General features: G+C 39.2%; 1 protein-coding gene across 1 annotated transcript in view; it reads left to right on the forward strand.

Moving 5' to 3' along the window:
* IGF2R (insulin like growth factor 2 receptor) overlaps positions 1-20,187 on the forward strand; it is a 60,804-nt gene that overhangs the window by 32,704 nt on the left and 7,913 nt on the right. Inside the window, exons 21-41 of the mRNA XM_037392932.1 lie at positions 476-577; positions 1,230-1,404; positions 2,746-2,913; positions 3,468-3,611; positions 4,316-4,494; positions 4,856-4,943; positions 6,429-6,635; positions 7,022-7,152; positions 7,824-7,921; positions 8,771-8,907; positions 9,535-9,725; positions 10,384-10,510; positions 10,881-11,003; positions 11,979-12,241; positions 13,922-14,134; positions 15,049-15,198; positions 16,293-16,454; positions 16,930-17,137; positions 17,537-17,683; positions 18,166-18,400; positions 19,385-19,521. Of these exons, the coding sequence (XP_037248829.1) occupies positions 476-577; positions 1,230-1,404; positions 2,746-2,913; positions 3,468-3,611; positions 4,316-4,494; positions 4,856-4,943; positions 6,429-6,635; positions 7,022-7,152; positions 7,824-7,921; positions 8,771-8,907; positions 9,535-9,725; positions 10,384-10,510; positions 10,881-11,003; positions 11,979-12,241; positions 13,922-14,134; positions 15,049-15,198; positions 16,293-16,454; positions 16,930-17,137; positions 17,537-17,683; positions 18,166-18,400; positions 19,385-19,521 (3,385 nt within the window). The remainder of the gene's footprint in view (positions 1-475; positions 578-1,229; positions 1,405-2,745; positions 2,914-3,467; positions 3,612-4,315; positions 4,495-4,855; positions 4,944-6,428; positions 6,636-7,021; positions 7,153-7,823; positions 7,922-8,770; positions 8,908-9,534; positions 9,726-10,383; positions 10,511-10,880; positions 11,004-11,978; positions 12,242-13,921; positions 14,135-15,048; positions 15,199-16,292; positions 16,455-16,929; positions 17,138-17,536; positions 17,684-18,165; positions 18,401-19,384; positions 19,522-20,187) is intronic.

A 20,187-nucleotide genomic window follows, 5' to 3' on the forward strand; every position in this document is an offset into this window, starting at 1 on the left:
TCCCTTAGGTGGCTGCTAGTAAAACTGAGTTTATATGTAAGGATTTATATTGATATATTGTCCTTGTTTGTATTCAGATCATCAAATAAGGCTTCCCCCCTACCCCAGGCTACTCAGTTGTTTCTACTTTACAGGTCCCAACATAAATACGTTAGTGTGGAAACAACCCTCAGATAGTTTCCTTGCTCTTAGCTAACCTGACAGATGTCATCTGTTAAATTGCACTTTGATATGTTATGTGACTGTGATATGTTATGTGGCTGATGTCAACGGACAGCTGTGCAAAAGAATTGAATTAAGTGTTGCTACTGCCAGAGTTGTATTCTGGTGGTTCAAATTAAGTTGCTGAGTGGTACGCAGGCTAGGAATATGTGTAAATCGCTACTTTGGCTCTTTAAGCAAGTTAAAGGTAAAACTTAAACAGAAGAAATGCAGAAAGAGAAAATAATGCTGTTGTAATATTACTTTTTCCCAGTCCTGCTCTGTGCGAGATCCAGACACTGGCTTTCTGTTCAATCTGCAGCCGTTAGCTTCTGAAAAAGGCTATATGGCTACTGGCATTGGGAAGAAGTTCTTGGTAAGGATTCAGACTGTACAATCTGTTGCTTAAGGATGCTGCTGTTAAATTTTTACAGTTTTACTTAGTGAGTGAGTGAAGCTTTGACTCAGTCCTCTTACGAAACTTTAGTTGGCAGTGAAGTACTGTGCTTGAGGGGAGGAATGGAAGGTAACTTGACTCATCTCAGATGATCTTAAAAGCATCGAACTTCTGGTTCTTAGCAAACACAAGGCAGCTACACTTTCGAGTCTATACATCATTTTCCAGTTATGGACTCTGTTTCGTAATACCAGTTTGCCTGCTGGTGCTGAAGTGGCCTGAAAGGGATTTAATCTGTCCGTATCAGTGTTCTTAATGTGATCTGCATGTATCAGTAGTCCTAGGGTATCCATAGATCCTACCATAGTGGGTTTTTTAGTCTAAAAATAAACTTGCTAAACAACATCCTGCACTACTACTGGGGAGAACTTGTGGATCCTCTAAGCTGAACACTGAGAATACTGTTCTTGTGTTATAGTTGGTTGGCTTGCAGTTTAGAAATGGCAGACATTTCATGCTGTTTGAAATAGTTCTTGGCAAGTGACTTTACTGATGTTGAAAAGGCTATGTGGACCTAATTTTTCTGGTGCAGTTAATATTGTGTGCACCCACATGTTTTCAAAACTTCTAGGTAAACATTTGTGGACCCATGCCAGATTGCGGTAAGATCAATGGCAAAACAGCTGCTGGATGTGAAGCAGAAAATCTGACATCGGTGAGGCTGGTGGAGTTGGACAAAACCCTGTATCTATCTGGTGAAGGGTTTCTAACTCTTACTTACAGAGGTCCTCTTCGAGTACAATCAGGTGAGTTCAGCATCCATCTCCAAGACACATTTCCTAATGTTCTATAAACTTCCTGTGAATGGTCATCATTTTTTCCTTTGTTCATGTGCTAAAACCTGCTGGTCTTGCTGTTAGCCACTTAAAGAAGCTAGTTCATATGAAAAATTTAGGAAAAAATCAAATCATGCGGAATGGTAATGGCTCAGCTTTCAGAAATAGATGTGCATTTCAGAACTCCTGGAAAGAGACCAATACAAAACAGGATTTTTTTTCTTACAGAGTAGATGAAAAATACTGCTCCTTGCATGGAGAAATAGGTAGCCAAATTAGGACATGAGTCAGAATTCATTTCGCTTGTTTTCCTAAGTGAAGTCATTGCTTTAAGCTTCAGTTTCATGAATAATGCTCTCTAAAGTTTTCATATCTGAAAGATCGCTTTTCAGTTAGCTTATACTCTCCTATATGGAATTTCTTAAGTGCTCTATTACTTCCTGTACACCTATTTCATGAATTTAAGTCTGTTTTGCAGGTAAGGTTACTGAAAAGTGTGTGTCTAGCTTTTGGTTTTCACGTGCCCTCCAACTGTACTGAAATTGAGTTTTCATCGAAAGGCATATGCCACTTTAACAGCAAAAGAATTTTAGGAAGACCGAATTTTGAATTCGGGAACCTCAGATGCTCCTACGTGTTCGTCCTTTGTAAAAATTGCTATGGTGATATCTCTTATTTTCCCAGTTGTGATGTTTTTGTACCTAATATCCAACGGGAAGCAAGTGATTGAGCTGTCATGTATTTTGCTTTAAGAGCTTCTACCATTTTGATAACACTGCTAACCATTTTGATGACAAGTATTACTCCCCCCCCCCCCCCCCCCCCCGTAATTCTACCGTTTCTTGTGGGCTGTGGAAAGCAGGTCTAAACAGAATGTAACACGCTGCTTACATAATGTCAGTATTTGTTCAGCAGTCATTAACACTGAACTTACAAACAGCCAAAACTTTGGTATGTGTGATGTAATTTAGAGGTTGTTGGTACAGCTGACTTGATGTTTTATAGGTTTTCTGTTTCTTTAGGTATGTGAAAGACCTAGCAAACATAGTTCAGTGAAGGTAATTATAGTTGTGAAATGTGTCGATGTTCTCGTCTGTCATTTGGAGAGAGAATTGTGGCTGCTAGGCAATTTAGCACAGGTCTCTAAAGAAGGCTTGTGTATTTATGGTTAAAAGACCCATAAATGATAAGGTAGTGTTTTCCTTGAAGCAATATTAAGAAACTGCTAGAAAATTTTAGTCAAATACTAGCTTGAACTTTTAAATTCAAATATTCCTGAGGGAACCATCAGCAAAGTGTTTGTTTTTACAGGAACATCAGACACGTTTACGGTGACTTTCATTTGTAATGATTCATATCCTGGAGAGCTTAAGTTTGTGCGTGAAGAGATAAACAGTGTGCTGAACATCCATGATACTTTTTTTGAGTTTCACACAGCTCTAGCCTGTGCTCCCGCTCCTGTGGACTGCCAGGTTACGGGTAGGTCCCTGGAATATGGGTGGGCTCTGTCCAACAAATATTGGAAGGATTAACTAGTAGCAAACTTCTGTGGAGAAGGGCTTTAAGAATACCTGTTGTGAAGACATTTGTAAAAATTGAAGTTTTCATAGAAGTTGTAAAGAGGGAGAGGAGTTGTTTGAAGCAGGCTTAAGTTACAAAGACAGTCAAGAAGCTAATATGCAACACAGTGGTATACACAAGGGCGTTGATAATTACTTTGAAAACGTTTAATCCTTTTCATGACTGGGTGCTGCTTCAGCCCAACTCTGAAGAAAATGAGTCACTTCAGTATTGGCCTCTGGAAAAGCGCACCTGTAAATTGTGGAGTAGTTACCTGTGGGAATTCAAATGTAGTGATTTTTTTTTTTTTATGGCAACAGTACCTTCTTTCAATGGACATCTAATGTAATTCTGAAAATTACTTTGAATTATGTATGTTCGTCTGTGAAACTTGTACCATTTCAAACCCAATATTGCTACAAGTATCTAATAGGTTGTCTTTCAGTTTACTGTACGTACCACATATCTTTCAGATGCTGCTGGCAATGAGTATGACTTAAGTGACTTGAGCAAAGAAGGTGAGCCATGGGTTGCTATAGACACTTCAAAGGAAGCAAAGAAGCGAACATTTTTCTTGAATGTCTGCAAGCCTTTGCCCTATGTGCCTGGATGCCCTGGTAAGCCAAGTGGCAAACATTTCTTAACTTGTGACTTCTGATGCAAGACCTTATATGCAGAATGAAATCCTTGGTTATTTTAGTAGGATGCCTTGAATCCTGCCTATTCAGTCACTTAAAGTGCATAGACCTGGGTGAGATATGTCAAGGGTATAATAGGCCTTCTTAAACTGAGAGCAGGACTCCTGCATTGAGATGTGTGGGAATGCATTTGGGAAAAATGCATTGAGGGCTTTATTTGCCAGTAACCTTGATTTTATTTGTGTGTTTGTTGTTTGGTTTGGTGTTTGTTTGTTTTTTAAGAAGAAAGGAAAGCTAAATGTTGTTGAAGCCTCTTAACTGAATGAGGGCAGAATGAGAAGCTTATGCTATGTCTTGCTGCACTTCTAGCCAGTTTGATTTATTTTACCTGTTGTGGTAGTCTTCTATCAAGTCTGTGGGAGCAGATAAGTTAGTGCATTTTTACAGATTTTGGTGAACACAGGACAGTAGTTTGTTCTGTTCCTCAAAGGCTTTAGGCACACAATGTCTCTTAACTGTACTTATGAAAACACTTACGTTGTGTTCTGCTTCATGAGTTTGAGAGTGTCTGCTTTAGTTCTCAAAACTCTCTTAAAGCTACTCCACTCTGTTGTTTTACAATGAAGTTAACTATAGTTGTCAAAGCTTTGAACTAAAATACAGGCTTTTTCTTTTTCCTGTAGGTGGTGCCATAGGATCTTGTGTGAAATACACTGATAAAAGCAGGAACCTTGGAGTCATTCAGATAAACCCACAGGCTGCTACTGATGGGTCATTGAGCATTATCTACTTGAATGGTGACACGTGCAAAGATAAGCAGCGTTATTCTACACGTATAATCTTCCAGTGCGATCAAACAATGGTAATTTTCTGTGCCACTTGCTGTTAATGAAGATTTTAGAGCTTGAGCTTAGTATAACAAAATAGACAGTGTTTATTCCTCTTGGAATGGGGAAGCTGGTTCTAAACCAAATATCTTGTGTACAGGCTTTTCTCTTGTCTCTCCTTACAACTGTTTTCTGGAGTCTGTGGAACACAACAGTTACCTTGATTGTGGAATCCTTTGAGCCACCAAAAGCAGCTCTTTGCTGAAAATAAGTACTGAAATTTGCTAATAGAGATCTTAGACTGTGCAACTGCAATAAAAAAGGATTCTGCATGTACCTTTTGAGACTCGCAAAGCAATCATTGGTAAGCCTCCTTCATATGGCTGTTTTCTGTAGGGATCACCAGTGCTTGAGCAAGAAGGTGACTGTGAGTTTGTATTTGTTTGGAGAACCTTGGCAGCATGTCCTCTTCACAAAGCAGAAGGTAAGTGTAATTACTTGAGCTTTAAAATATCAAACAAATCTGTACAAGTAGTGAACGCTTAGTGAAGCTATGTTTGTTTCTTACTCTATGAATCTTCCTGTAAAAGGCCCTGGCTTGTGGAGGGATGTCTCTTTTGAGCTTTAAGTCAACTAAGAGTCACATCTAACGTTTAAAGTACAATTTAGGGTGACAGGCAATTGTACTTCCCTATCTAGGGAAAAAAAAGTAACAATGCTGTCTTGGACAAATCATGGTACTAACTTGTTAAATCACAGGCAGACTTGCCAGTGTCTTTTAAATCTGAAAGCGTCAGGTTCCATGAGAATATGATTGATCCTATGCCTGGCACGTCATTCCCTGTCCCCCACTGAAGACTGCAAGCTATGCTGTAAACGTGACCCTTGTTAGACAATACGGGAGAGACCAGTGGGAGGTGTATCAGAGTTTACAGTTGACTGTGGCACATGCAAGAAGGAATCACAGGTTCCACATCTGGTACTTGGTTGGCTTTTAGCTGGGAAACTGAGTGTGCAGGTATCTTCTCTGCCCTTGCGGGCTTTATTTTGCAACTTCTGGATAACATGTTATAAAACATCCAGACTTCCTGTCAAGCATCTGTTGCAACAGTCCTAGACACTATTGAAACTGCCAGTGACCTCATGTGGCATAAGAGGAGTGTTTACGAGCTACTGCCCTGCAGCACACAATTGCCGTGCAGGAGCTGGTGACAAGAGTTGTGGTTTTCAAGGGAGGCAGACTGCCTTGTTTTTAACTTGGTACCAACTTGTTGGGTGATTGAGGGGAGCATAATAACCATGTGATACAATCTGATGGCTTTTTAAAAGCTTCAGAATATGGAGCAATGTGTCACTTTAAAACTGAGGACTTGATCAGCAGCAAAGTTACTGATGTGTATTAGCTGATTAGACTAATGACACTAGAATCTTCCCAAACCTTTTCTGTCTGTGTCTTGTCAGACCCATAAGCTGTAGCTAAATTTCCTATGATTGATTATTTCCTAACTTGGCAAACTTAACAGCTGTTAAAAGAAGATAGAAGACTGACATCTAGGACAACTTTTGCTTTGGCCTTGTGACCTTGCTGTTCTTTCCAGATCATTAAGCAAGCGTTGGACTTAGTGTCTCTAGTTCTGTACTTAATCTTCAGCATGGCTGAAGGAAGAACCTGTGAGGCCACTCTGAGGTAGTTTTTGAACTACAGTGTGACTTTTGCATCTTTCTTTAGTGGTAGTTACAACAGAAATGTTCCATTTGTAGCTTAGTCTTGTAGTTCTAGATAATTGGTGACTTCCTGAAATGAGCTGCTTAGCTGGACTAAAATGGTTCTTAAGCGTTACTGCCCTAAAGCGCCAGATACTCATCTTTGTGGCCTTGTTTGTGCCAGTAGGCCTTAGCTGTCCTAAGTGTATTTGATGTAGCTCATTGATATTAAGTTGTATTTTAAATTCTTAACTTTTCTTTAAAGGAGAGGATTGCCAGGTGAAAGATCCAAGGTACGGTCATGTCTATAACCTGAAACCACTTTCCAATAAAGACATAAAAGTGAGTACAGATGAGTATGACTACTACTTCAGAGTTTGTGGAGAAATAACAGAACCTTGCAAAACAGAGGCTCACACTGTGTCATCATGTCAAGTAAAGAAGACGGACTATACTTTCAGAAAAGTAGCAGGTATAGCACTTGATCAAAAGGAACTTAGAGAATGGGAAGATTAACCGGGGTGTAACTGAAGCCACTATGTGATACAAAAGGGGTTCTTGCTAACCTTGTACATTTTATGGGAGAAAGCACCCTAGCACTTCTGCTTCATGTGCAAGTAAAATGTCATGTGTATAGCTATCTTGACACACAATTAGGAATGTGCTCAACCCCTTACTGTACTGGAATAGCAGTCATGCAATAACTAGGTCACAAAGTTTAGAGGAAAGCTGAAGTCTTTCTATCAATACTTGGTTGTGCATGTTACTGCTGTCTGTGAAACCCTGTTGCTAGAGGCATTGCTGCAGTCATGTATTTACTGGATTAGCTGTTTACTTGTCTCATTTCTTTGCTTCTAGGCTTACTTACAGAAAAACTGACTTTCAAAAATGGTTTAATAATGATTAATTACACCAATGGAGAAAAATGTCATAAAATATATGAACGATCAACTGCCATATTGTTCTATTGTGACAAGACTACATCTGAGGTTAGTTTCAAAACATACACTTCCTGTATGTAATGTGTGGAAATGTAAGGTGAAAAACCTGAACTAGCTTCCTTCAAGGACTTACAGATTATGCAGGAGATTGAAGGATTTTGTGAGGTAATAAAAAATGAGGAATGTTTTGGATTTCCTGTTTATGGAAGGTACCTTTGTTATGCCCCAGGAAAGTCAGGGCATGTTTTTCCTTTAAGGGGTGCCTGCTATTAGCAAAGATATTGGGGATGTGGGGAAGAGACATTCTCCCAGAAATAACAGCCTTTTCTTTGTAAGAAATGAAAGGTAGGAGGAAAGCAGGTATTATTACATGGCCAGACCAAAATAGCTGGTTACCTGCTTCTAGTATTACCCTCTCTATACTTGCACTTGCTTTCCTGTTCTTAAACAATGGTGCCTAGAGTTACTTTTTCTCTTCCCCTTATTTCATGAAGGACGCAGAAGCTTCTGATGGGCTGCCCTTTTATCAGAAGTGTGCATATGGATAAACTTGGGTTTGGGAGAAGCCATGCTTTCAGCTGGTCAGAGGCATAGTGTGGCTCTTAAGATTATATGTAAACACAGGTTCCTGGATCTTCTTGAAGCAAGGCTGAGATATTTTGGTAGCTTCAACGTGTCTAAATGAGAAAGTGAATTCCTTTTGTATTGTGTTCTTTCAGCCTGTATTTTTGAAGGAAACTCCAGATTGTACCTACATGTTTGAATGGCATACTCAGTACGCTTGCCCACCTGTTAAATCTACGGAGTGCTCCTACAAGTAAGTTGTTTCCACAAACTTAAAATGGAGCTGTATGATGATAGAAACACGTACAGCCTTATTGCAACTCAGTGTGATATTACCACTTTAGCTATTGTGTTTTGACTTGGTCACTAACCAGCTAATGTAGCGTTCAATGCAAATGTCATGTGTTTTAAGTAACTTCTGCAATTTATACTTCCTAAAACTAATTTCACTGAAGAAAAAGACTTTGTTGGAGCTTCTTCTGGGAAATAAGCTTAGTATCAAAGTGAACTGTTGGGTGTGCTGTTATTGATGGTTGAACTCTGAGTATGTTAGGTTGTTACAAGTGTCTAGTTATTATTTAACTATAGCTAATTTAAACAAGAATACAACTGCTGTCTGTTTGGAACTTCCACCGAACAAAGCTCTAGGAAAAATCTCATCTACTTCTGTCACAACAAAGTATTAGCTCATTAAGATTTGTTAAGTGGTGTCAAATGTGGCTAATAATTGGCCCAGAGTTTTAATGTCTGGCATCACGATAGGTTTCTACCCTACGGTAGAACAATCCACTGTAACTATGCATTTGTGCTTGCCATGCGCTGAAAGCTGGTGTGCTTCAATGAAAACTCAGAATTACCCTTGCGCTGGCTGAGGGCTGTGTGCACGTGGATGGTTAATGTGGGCATGGCTAGGGCACTGATGCCTCTACTCAATTTGAGGTTTGTAGGGATCAGTGAGTCTGGTGCAGATTTCTTTTCCAGCATGATACTCTGCTCAGAGGTACTAGGCTGAGAGTATTGTAGTAACTTAAGAATTGTAAGTTACAATGTTTGATTTTTGTTTTTTTTAAATGCCTCTTAATTTGAATCCTTTGTCTTACAGGGATGATGAAGGAAACTTCTATGACTTCTCATCTCTGACACGGCATAGAGAGAACTGGGAGGCAATAGCTCTATCTACTTCTTCACAGAAATACTATATTAATGTCTGCAAGCCCTTAGTACCATATGGTGCTGCACGTAAGAGCAAAATAAAATATATTCTCACTGTAGTTAGGGGAGGCAAGTAATAACGTTCTATTGTTCAGAGTGAAAAAATCACAAAGCAAAGTGTGTAGAGACAGTGGTGTAATTTCAGCACTAGAGGGAAGGGTGGATTATGGGCCTGATTTCCATCTGCTTGACTAATGAGATTCACTAGCAATTCTTATCTTCTCTTGATAACTTCAGTACTGTAGCTCTTCCATCCTTATCCAAAGTCTGCTATAGCTCTTAAAGATTATTTTAACCTTTTGGTGCAAGATGTTAACTTCAGAATTTTCTCTGTGGCATCTTAACAACTGACTCTACATTTTGTCCAGTGGAAGACCAGGTAACAGACTCTGGCCTTCCACTCCGTGTAGCAGTCTGCTTCCCCCGTAGCTGCTGCCACCGCTTTCTGCATGAGCTTGAGCGAAGTGAGGCAGTTGCTGCTACTTGTGATTTTGGGGGGAGAAGAAACCCCACCCCAATGAGTATGGTTGGGACAGTGGCTTGGAGATAGATCAGCCACTACATACCTGAAAGTAGAGCAGTGGAGTTTTAGTCCAAGGAAGTAAGCCTGAACAACGTTAGGAGTAATAATGCTGTTTTTGTTCATCTGCATAGGTTCCTGTCCTTCTGATGCTGCTGCCTCCCTCATGGAGGGTACAAAATGTACAAGTCTCGGGGAAGTGGCTGATGGTCCCCGGTGGGAAAATGGCATTTCTATTCTGAAATACATTAATGGGGAGCAGTGTCCAGATAAAATTCGCAAGAAAACAACAATATTGCGCCTCAAGTGTGATGAAAGCAAAATTGTAAGTAGGCCCCTTCTGGTGGGGTTCTATGTTTTCATGAGTCATTCATACCACTGTATGTGTATGGGAAATGGTGGGCAGTTCTTATCCGTTCCCTTTTTATCTGTAGTTGGATGGGAGCCAGCCTTGTAAGCAGGTTTGTGAGTATTTGAACTTCAAATGCTGAGCAATTTTTAAGAGATCTTTTTGTACACTCTGCTGGCACAAATTTTATCATCTATAATAGCTTCAGATTGCCTGTTTGTGTCTTGAAGATGATGTAGGTTGGGAAGTGTTTCAGGTAGTAAATAATACTATCTATGTAGTTCCTAAATCTTGCACACCTGTATGCCTTGCCGTTAAGTACTCTTCCCTTTGGTGAGATGTCTTACCCTCACTTTTTGCGTTTTCTGTTGCCCAGCTAGGCTGCCTTTAGCTCTCCTCTCATCAATTCTTTTGTTCCTGATAATGGTTCTGTACTGTTGTCTATTTGAAATACTCACAGTTAAATACTCTGTCCCATGGATAATTCATTGGACTGTTAATTCATCGGTCTGTTAAGTCCTAGGACTGGCATTCAAATTGAGCTCAGCTGCAGGCTTCAGGGGTAATTCCATGGCGTGAAATCTTAGACACATCTCTAAAGAGTGATAGTCTTTCTCCACTGTTCCTTGTTTAGGAATCGAAGCCAGAACTTATAATGGCCATTGAGGATTGTGAATATACCTTCTTATGGTTCACCGCTGCTGCATGTCCTCTTAAAAGCAATGTGCAAAATGACTGTCGGGTAACCAATCCTGCAACAGGTGAGGAGGTGGCCTCAGGATTTTGTATCTGGAAGAAGCCTCTGGAAACAGCACTACTGTGTTTGTGTTCTTGAGGGACTTTATTAGAAAAGGGCAGTGTTGACACATACTCTGGAGAGTGACCAACAAGCTTATTGGTGGGTAGAAATATCTTGTAAGGTGCTGCAATATCACTTGGAACAAATAGTCTATAGTTCTGAAACTAGTTTTGCCTCCGTTAATATGAATTAGTAACTGTTTGCCTTTCTAAGCTAGCAGGCAAGTAGAAGCTGCTTGGCCTTCCTACTAAGTTACTGAAAGCTTTTAAAGAAAGAAATGTCTTGATTTTGAATCTCAAAAAAGATTAAATTATTCCCTGATCTGCCTACAGGTCACCTCTTTGATTTGACATCACTAAAGCGAGAGTCTGGTTATACCATCAAAGATTCGCACAACAGAAAAATTCAGTTGAATGTTTGTGCTGACGCTAAAAGTTCATGTGCTAATGGAGCTGGTAAGAATCTTATCCCCTCTGATACTATAATCACTGACTGACTGTGTAGGGTACCCAAAGCAAGTATTTATGCTGAAGTTACAGTAAAATGAGAGGGGCACGAAGGAATGAAGAGAGCAGCTCTGTGGCTGAATTGGTCATGAAAAGATCCTGAAACTGTTCTAGAGAATGAAGCAATGTATTCCTATCAAACTCCATTTCTAAACTTAGGTGGGCTCACTGCCAGTCCAACCCCTTTAGGTCTGAATGGGTAGATACTATTTTGGACATAAGGGCAGGAGTGTAGACACTTCTACTGCACCTTTTGACCGTTGTGAAAAGGAAGACGTTAGGAGATTCCAGCTAGTGAGCTGAGCACAAGAATTGCTTTGTGCTGATGTACTGCTGTATTGCATCTGCACTGAGCCTTGTGTCTGTACTTCAAACCCTTGCCAATCTTCTTTCTGGTTTTCTGTTCTGTTTTGGATGCTTCTGAAACATCAGTAGAAATCAACTTCTATTTCAAGCTGCTTAGTAGCAGGTTGAATTGCTAACTGTTCTGTCAAACTGAATATTATCTTAAATGCTAATGCATGAGTAGCATTTTAAATGCTAAAATAGGAGTATCACTTGTGAATTGGTTGATTTGGTTTTTAAGAGGCATCTTAATAAAATTTTATCTGGCTGTTATTTTGTGCTAATCTCTTGGCTTTCAGAGAAGTGATAACCAGACACTGTGCTCTGTGGTTGCTTAAATGTGTATAAATGCAGTACTCCCTGCTGGTTAATGAAGTATTAAAGACAATGTTTGGTCTTTGTTTCAGTGCAGTTCATCTCAGATTAATGGTAACCTCTGGATGGTGTGAAACAGCCTACCTTTCGTAGGAAAATTAGTCATGCTAAAACCTTAAGTTTCCTGCTGTTCATGTTGTAAGGTGCAATTTTGAAGGACAGTTGCATCAGATCTGTTTTGTTTATTTTTCTTTTTTCCTTTAGCTGTCTGCATCACTGGTGGTCCAAAACCAATTAATGCTGGAAAACAGAGTAAAACTTTAACTTATGAAGATCAAGTGTTAAAGCTTGTCTATAAAGATGGAGATCCTTGCCCTGCAGACCCTGAACTGAAGCACAAAAGCTATTTTAGCTTTGTGTGCAAGTCTGATGTCGGCGATGACAGCCAGCCTGTTTTTCTGTCTTTTGATGAGCAGACGTGCACTAGTTACTTCTCTTGGCATACTTCCTTGGCTTGTGAGGAAGAGGTAAGAATTACTTTTATGGCAAACACTTGTGGGACTGAATTTCTGGGTGATTAAGCTAATAGCAGTATATGTTTTTAAATCCTTGAGGGAAAGGTCTCTTTCTGTAGCACAGAACCCAAGTTCATACAGAAGTTCTCAAATACTTAGTGACTTTTCCAGCAGGGTTGAAGAATATTTGGCAAACTTCTGGACTGCATGCATGGTGAACCAAGTTAAAATTTTAACACTTCAGAATAACCCCGCTGTGGAACCTACTTAGCTGCTTTTCTGTACAGCTCAAATGGAAGCTACAGGGCATCTTCTTGGCAACTGATGGTTAAAGATCCACCAATGTAACAGGCCAATAGAGCTTAGGCTGAGTTGAGGGTGAGGATGGATAGCATCTCTGTGCATGGAGGTAGTCTTTGTTTCTGAGCAAGTGACTAGAGGCCAGGCAAGTGTATGATCAGTTTGCTTAGTGCAAAAATTGGTAAACCTCAATAGCATGAATTTAGGGTCTGCCTCTGCTGTATAACACATGCTGTAATAATGTGATTTGGTCAGCTGTGGATGAATTGGTGTTCCAGATAATACTTGGAGCTAGTCTTACTTCAGTTAATTTTAGCTAGTTAAATTGTTACCGGTAATGGATGCACTGAGTAAAAAATAGCAATAAGAATAGAAAGCTAAATGAGCTGTAAGGTGAATTCAGATTTTTTTTTTCTTAACACCTGAAATGTTATCTTTTGTTAATCTGCCTAATCATTCTTTTTGTTGCCTTGATTACTTCTATTGTGACCGTCATTCTCTGTGACAAGTTGGGTTTTTTCTCCTTATTGCTGTCTCAATACTACCACAGTTCTTGCTTCAGTTTAGGAAAAGCATTTTCCAGCTTTCCTTTTCCTGGTAAGAACTGTCATGTCTCCCCTCCTTCTTTTGTAAGAGTTGTGCTACACATGGTTCTAGTTTCTTCTTCAGTAGTATGTACCATGCTGCAGTAAAATCAGCAGTGCCTAAAAACATTGTGTTTCCTAGCCTGTTCGTTCTGTTCAGTGATCATTTGTGCATTTCTGATCACTTTTCACAGTGCATCCACAGTGACCGTAGCTATTTCAGGTGATGGCTAGGTAGGAATGATGAATATTTATCCTGAAATTAAACAGTGATTTTGTTATTTGCTCCTTATCTAATATCTAAACAAGAATAGGATTCCCAGGTTCCACATAGGCTGTCAGTAAGCTTAGGCACTTTTAAGAAATGTGAGAAATAAGTTCTGAGGAAATCCAGTGCTCAAGACATCAGCTTGCAATACAATAACTACATTGTTATAACCAAGCTTGTTTACTGGAGGTGGTCCAGTGGTGTGTGGGAGATGCGGAGAGGAAGAAACTGTAGGATCTACTGATCTTAGGAAGACATAGTTGACTGTATGTTGGAGTATGCGTGCCAGAGCTTTACGTCTTAGTATTGTTCTGATAAGGACTCCATTCCATAGGAATGTTTAAACAATTGAGGTTTTTCGTATACATCTTGTAGGAGCTTAGTATCTGTAGACAAATCAAATTTGTAACAAATGCTGCTTTACACAATCAAGTCTGAAACGTTATATGCAGTCACACTTCTGGTCCTCTGAAGGACAGGGTGTTTGTCACTAAATCAAAGCAAGTAATAATAAGAGCAATAAAACACGCTTTGTTGTAGGTGAAGTGCTCAGTATTGAATGGCAGTTCCATTATTGACCTGTCTCCTCTGATCCATCGCACTGGGTATTACGAGGCATTTGTGGATGAAGATACAACGGATGTTTCTCCAGACTTCTACATCAACATTTGTGAGCCTCTCAATCCTATCAAGGATGTTGGTTGCCCACCTGGAGCAGCTGTTTGCATGGTTCCTGTTAATGAAGCACCAATAGTAAGTACTGTGCCTGGAATCACTGAAACATGCATTCTCCTGCTAGTTTAAAACAGTATCCCAGCACAGACACCTGATCTGAACCAGAGATTTGACAATGGGTTAACGAAATGGAATACAAAATCAAAATCTACCCTGCAAAATTACCTTTCGTTGCTTTTTGCTATGAAGTATATTCCTATCCTGAACCCTAGGGTTTTTTTGGGTGCTAGAAGATTCCATACAGTGACAAATATGAAAAATTACTACAGATAATTTTTGTCATGTAGTGCTGTGTGCCAAATATGGAGACTGGGAAGCAGAATGGCTCTTAGTTTGCCATTCTGTGGCACAGGAAAGGCGTGATTGATCCCATGATAGCCTGTTACAATATGAAGCAGGATATGTCCTGGCATGCTCTACAATGAATTTAGTAGTTCCATGTAAAAACTTGACAGCTGCATGAATAGCAAGCCTGTAGCAGAATATTGGTTAACTTGTCTGTGTTATTACTTTGAGAGATGGAGGCTCTTTACCTTTTGAGACCATCTTTATGAGCTGTAGGAGATACACAAAATAAAAAGTTGAGATTGTCTTCCATGAACTTCGACGTTGATCTAGGTACCTTACTTCATTGCTAATACTACACTATTTTTAAGTGATATGTTGGTATTTTGGCACAGTGATTTAAAGGAAAATGTACCTGTAAGATGCAGAACCTCCTTAGCTTTTGTCAAGCTTAATGGAAGATGTTTTAAGTTGTTCAACTTGCATTTTGTTAGGATTGAAATGGAAAAATTGTTTGAGTATAGAATGCAGTTTTCAAAAGAGCTTCCATATAAACCAGACAGAGGAATCTGAATTGATCTGAATCTCTGGGCTGATCTGAAATCTAGGTATGTCCTATGTCTCAATACATATTTTTGCTTGTGTAGGATATTGGTCGTGTTACTGAACCTCCCAAGTTAAATGAGGCAGTGAATGAAGTTTACATCACTTACAACAGCACTACTCCTTGTCGGATAAACAACAAATTGAACTATACTTCTCTTATTGTATTTCACTGCAGCCAAGGAACCAGTCTGGTAAGGCATCTATTAAACTTACATTGATATTGGAGTGCAGTGGGAAATAGGTAGTAACCAACGTTAGCTTTGTTTAAAATTAAACCAAGGATTTCTTTCTAGCATGTAAGGATGGAAGTGTTTAAACAACTTAGTATTTGTATTCTTAACTACTTGAATACGTAGCACTTAAATACTTAGTATTTGTGTTCCTCACCAGGCAAAATTTCATAGAGTGCATGAACTTTAGGCTTGAGAGTAGCAGGTTCTGATGGTTTCAAGGATCAGATTCCACTAAAGTAATGTAGCGATAACTTATTTCTGGCATTAAACTTAATGCTGTATTGCACGTTGTCTAGGTCCAAAAACTTGTACTTGTACCACAAGCTAACACAAGAACCAGTGTAACTGTTCGTAAAGCTAGTACTGGGAAATATTTCTGCTATGTTGTAACCCTTTCCATAATCATACAAGGCTTTAAAAATTTGCTTTCAGATACTTAGGTTTTTATTTTCTGTTGATACCTGAATACTAAAATGAAGTTGCATGGTGTGTGAATCTAAAACCTCTTGAAATTTTTGAATGCTTTAGCAAACTGTAGAGAAGCACTTGAATATGTGTGACAAACTAGAGCCTGTTGAAAATACTCAGGGGAATCATTTTCCATCAACTTGGGGCATAAGCTGAAACTCTAGACAGCTCTAAATATTATACAGGCCATACTAATTTTTTTCAAAATATGACAAAGGCAACGGCATTCTTTCTAAACCTTAACTCAGTGAACTTTCTTAATGTTTTCTACCATGGAGAAACTCAACTCTCTCACAGTTCTGTTGCTGCTTGCAACTGAGTTAAACATCAAAATCTTGACCCTAATTAATAAGAAAGTTTGTGTACTTACTGCTTTGATAGCTTTCTGGAGCTAGGTAGAAAGTACTTGTAGCTTTTTTTTTGGTACTGGTTGTAATATGAAGGCATGGTGTTCGTCCTAGTCAGTAAAGCCTAGCCTTGGTAATAACTGAGGTAACTTAGAGGTGGTGGTGGTAGTAGTCCAGAAAGAACAAAAAACTCCAAAAATTAAACCTAATGTATCTTGCTGTTGTCTTTGGTAACAGGGTAAGCCAAAGATGATAAGGAAACTTGACTGCAGTTTTGTGTTTGAGTGGGAAACCCCAGTTGTGTGTCCTGATAAAGTTAAAACTTTAGGCTGCTCTGTGACTGATGAACAGCTACACTATACTTTTAACCTGACCAGCCTTTCTGGAAGATCATTTGAGGTAATGCCTTTTGGTGGTGTGATTTTTTTTTTTTTTTTTTTTTTTCCGTCTTTTTTGGTAATTGCCCCTTGCTATCAACATTTTAAAACTGAAGCGGAGGAAACTGAAGCTTGTCTGGCCTCTGACAGGGGGAGTAGTAATAGAGGGAAAACACTGGGGTTTTAATGTTTTTGAGAGGGAAATTCATGGATATACTGATAGGGAAAGGAAGGAGAAATCTTCACCCGTGGCAGAATCCTGAATGTGAAAACAAGTCTGCTGAACAGACTGCGTCCTTGGCCCTGTTGGGTGTATTTTGTCTGCAGTTTTGCCATATTAAGGAAGGCCAGACTTGCAATTAGTTACTTTCTTTTTCTCCTGCATTATGCAAGTACTGCATGAGACTTGGTTTATAGAGCACTTGGCTGGTTCTTTGTAAGCATTGAGTGTAGGCTCTGAGGCAGCCTTGTTGTGATGGTTCTGGATGTCCACACAGGTATTTTCTGGATCCAACAGTTACCACATTGGTGTGTGCAGCAAGGCAGCAGACTTGCCTCAGGGAAAATGTAAAGATGGGGCAGTGTGTCTGACATCTGAAAGTGGTGCATCATCTTTTGGAGACATAAAGGAAATGAAAATGGACTATAGCCACCAGGATGAGACTGTCATCTTGCAGTATACAGGTGGTGATCGGTGCCCTCCAGGTAAGACTGAAGCAGATCTCCTCTTTATGTAAGACCTTGTCAGTTTTACCTTTAAAGTATGAGGTTTTGTTGTGATAGGAGGGAAGCAACATATGGATTTTACATATGTTAATAGAAACTTGTAGTTCTGTTAAATCACAGGCACTGTGCTAATCTGCAACATCAACATGTATCTCCTAGAGGATAGAGTGCAACTCTTCTGTAGGGATGATGGTAGCTAATTGTACACTAGGTTGTCCTAGGTTTCTGATTGGGTTTAGACTCAATGTTTCAGTGTTCCTGTTGTCTGCCTATGACTCTTCCTCAGTATTGAAGTACAGGCTTTGGGTATGGTCCTGAATATGGATATGCCTGCTATTCTACTGCATGTTGTTAAGAGGATGTACCTTTCCTTCTCAGTGACTGAAAAGGGAGAGCTTTGTGTGTTCCCCTTCAAGTACAAAGGGAAGACGTATGAGCAATGTATTACAGACGAAAAGAATAGGCTGTGGTGTGCTACAACTGGAGACTACCAAGGAGATGGAAAGTGGGGATTTTGTGGTAACGGTAAGAACTTCTTATACTTCATGTGCAAGGATCTGAGGTAACACAGGGCGTGAGCCATTTTCAGGCTGGCCCAAAGACCTCTGGTGCAGTAAAATGGAAGTAAAGGGATAGGAGTGGGCAAAACAAGGAGCCTGTGGAACAAACCTGACTTTACTTGAGTGAGCGATTAAAATACTTTTGAAATAAAAAGTTCATGCCTTTACATAGTGAGTGGTTGAGTGGTTAAGTCGTAAGTGATGACTTTGCTTTGATGGAGATCAGTTGTTTTGCAAGGAACACTACTGTCTAAAAAGCATGAAAACTAGGTAAAGCACTTATGCCTCTTTGCTGTTTGAAATGATACCTGATTAAAACTTTTGTTGATACTGCAAAATTGCTACACTAAAATCCATGGGTGTCTGAAAGCCTCTTGCGAAGTGTGTGGTGTTTTTTTTTTTTTTTTTTTTTTTTTTTTTTTTTTTTTACAACCTTCCCCCTTATAGCAACTGCAAGAAGGGAATCTACCATTATCTTCACATGTGATGAAAATGCTGGTGTTGGGAGACCGTACCTTCTCAGTGAGACACTTGGCTGTGCTGTGACATTTGAATGGAAGACTCAGGCTGTTTGTCCTCCCAAAAAGATGGAGTGCAAGTTTGTCCAAAAACACAGAACTTATGATTTGAGAATGCTTTCTTCCCTGACAGGATCTTGGATATTTTTCCACAATGGGAACTCGTGAGTAATGAGCAACTCTAAGGGAGCAGCTTGCTAATCAATACAGTTGCAGTTGTAATGTGGCATAGTACTTTGGTCCCTGTTCAGAGTCTGTTTAAATTGCTGACAGTGTCTTAAAAACTGTTGATGCTTAACACTGTATAGACAAAAAAGGAACCCATTTTATCTGAAGAGGATGAATAATTACTGTCTTCATCCTTACCCCTTCCCTCTGTTGGTAACCCTTTTAAAGGATGAATAAGTCTAAGCTCAAAGCTTTTAAAAGATTTTCTATTTAAACTGCTGTATCAACAAAATAATTTTGTAGTTTAAATGCAATTGTTTAAATTCTTGATTATGATGAACAAAAATCTTAATGACTTAATTATAATTTTTTGACTAAAGAGTGTAACTTCTTGTCTAAAGTTTAGGTAGGGTGCTTTTCCTTCCATTTCTCTAAGTAACAACTTAGAGGAAGATATGAATGGCAGGAAGTAATCAACCTCTCTAGCATTCCCCCTCCAGTTAGAAAATGGAAATGAACTGGTAAGGGTGAGAGCATCTAATTGTAAACTTATCATAAACTGTGGGGTTATAAAACTGTTTTATTTGCCACCTTGCTACTCATTCCTCTGTTTTAATAAAACTTAGCTGGTATAGCTCCAAAAAGATGCTAAATTTAGGGTAGTACTGTAACCTTTATAGCTGAAAAGAATTCTGGGCATTTCTTGACTTCGTTCCAATTTCTAGTTTTGACCTAGGTCAAACATAACCAGTGAACTAATCTGGTGAATGATCAATTTTTTGCACAGTCATTTACTTGAAAATGATGGTTAGAAATAATCCACTGAATCTTAGTACGTGCTTTATTCTGTCAGCTAATTTGAGTATTTAATTTCTTTCAACATGGATAGCTTTCCAGGAGGATTCTGAAGTTTGTATCTCACTGTTTCAGTTCAGCCTAAATTAATTGTAAAGAAGTCTTGTCTACCCTGTTGTCTATAGGTACTATGTGAATCTCTGTCAGAGGGTCCATGAGGGACCCACAGGCTGCCCTGAAAGAGCCAGTATTTGCAGGAAAAGCAATAATGGAGATGTTCAAGTTCTTGGACTTGTTCATACGCAGAAGCTGAATGTGACAGGTAGAGTTACTTTTATTCCTGTAGAGAGCTAGAAATCGTTAAATCTTACGACCTAGCTGTAGTGGTTCTTAAATTATGGTGAAGCCTTTATTTTGAAATATATTTACCAGTGAATCTTTTGTTTAAAAACAAAACCAGTAAATGCTACTACTCACTTAAAAGAAGGAGTGTTTAAGCCATGTGCAAACACTGAAGCAAATAAACGGTGTTGTTATTAAAGCTGTAAGAAATGAATTGACCATCTGAACATGAAGAACCACTTTTCTACAGTGAGGGTGACCAAGGAGGTTGTAGAGTGTCTCTTACTTTGGAGATATTCAAAAGCTGTCTGGACATGTTCCTGGGCAGCTGGCTCCAGGTGGCCCAGCTTGAGCAAGGGGTTTGGACCAGATGACCTCTGGAAGTTCCTTTCAACCTCAACCAGTCAGTTATTCTGTAACTGTGGGAAGGGGAATTATTTTTTTTTGTTCATCCTGTTTTGAAAGACTTGTTCTGTGTCCACTAACTTCTTCAATTAAAGCAGCTCGTGAAAGATGACTAATTAGCCTCACTCTTAAGAAAAAGAATAAAAAAATAAATCTCAACCTTACTGAAGTTTTCAGTTTAAAGAATATTTTTCAAATTGCTGCTGAGTTTGTGAAATTGAGGGAAATTTTCCATCCAGCT

The sequence above is a fragment of the Falco rusticolus genome, chromosome 6 (genome assembly GCF_015220075.1).
Source record: "Falco rusticolus isolate bFalRus1 chromosome 6, bFalRus1.pri, whole genome shotgun sequence".
NCBI lineage: Eukaryota > Metazoa > Chordata > Aves > Falconiformes > Falconidae > Falco > Falco rusticolus.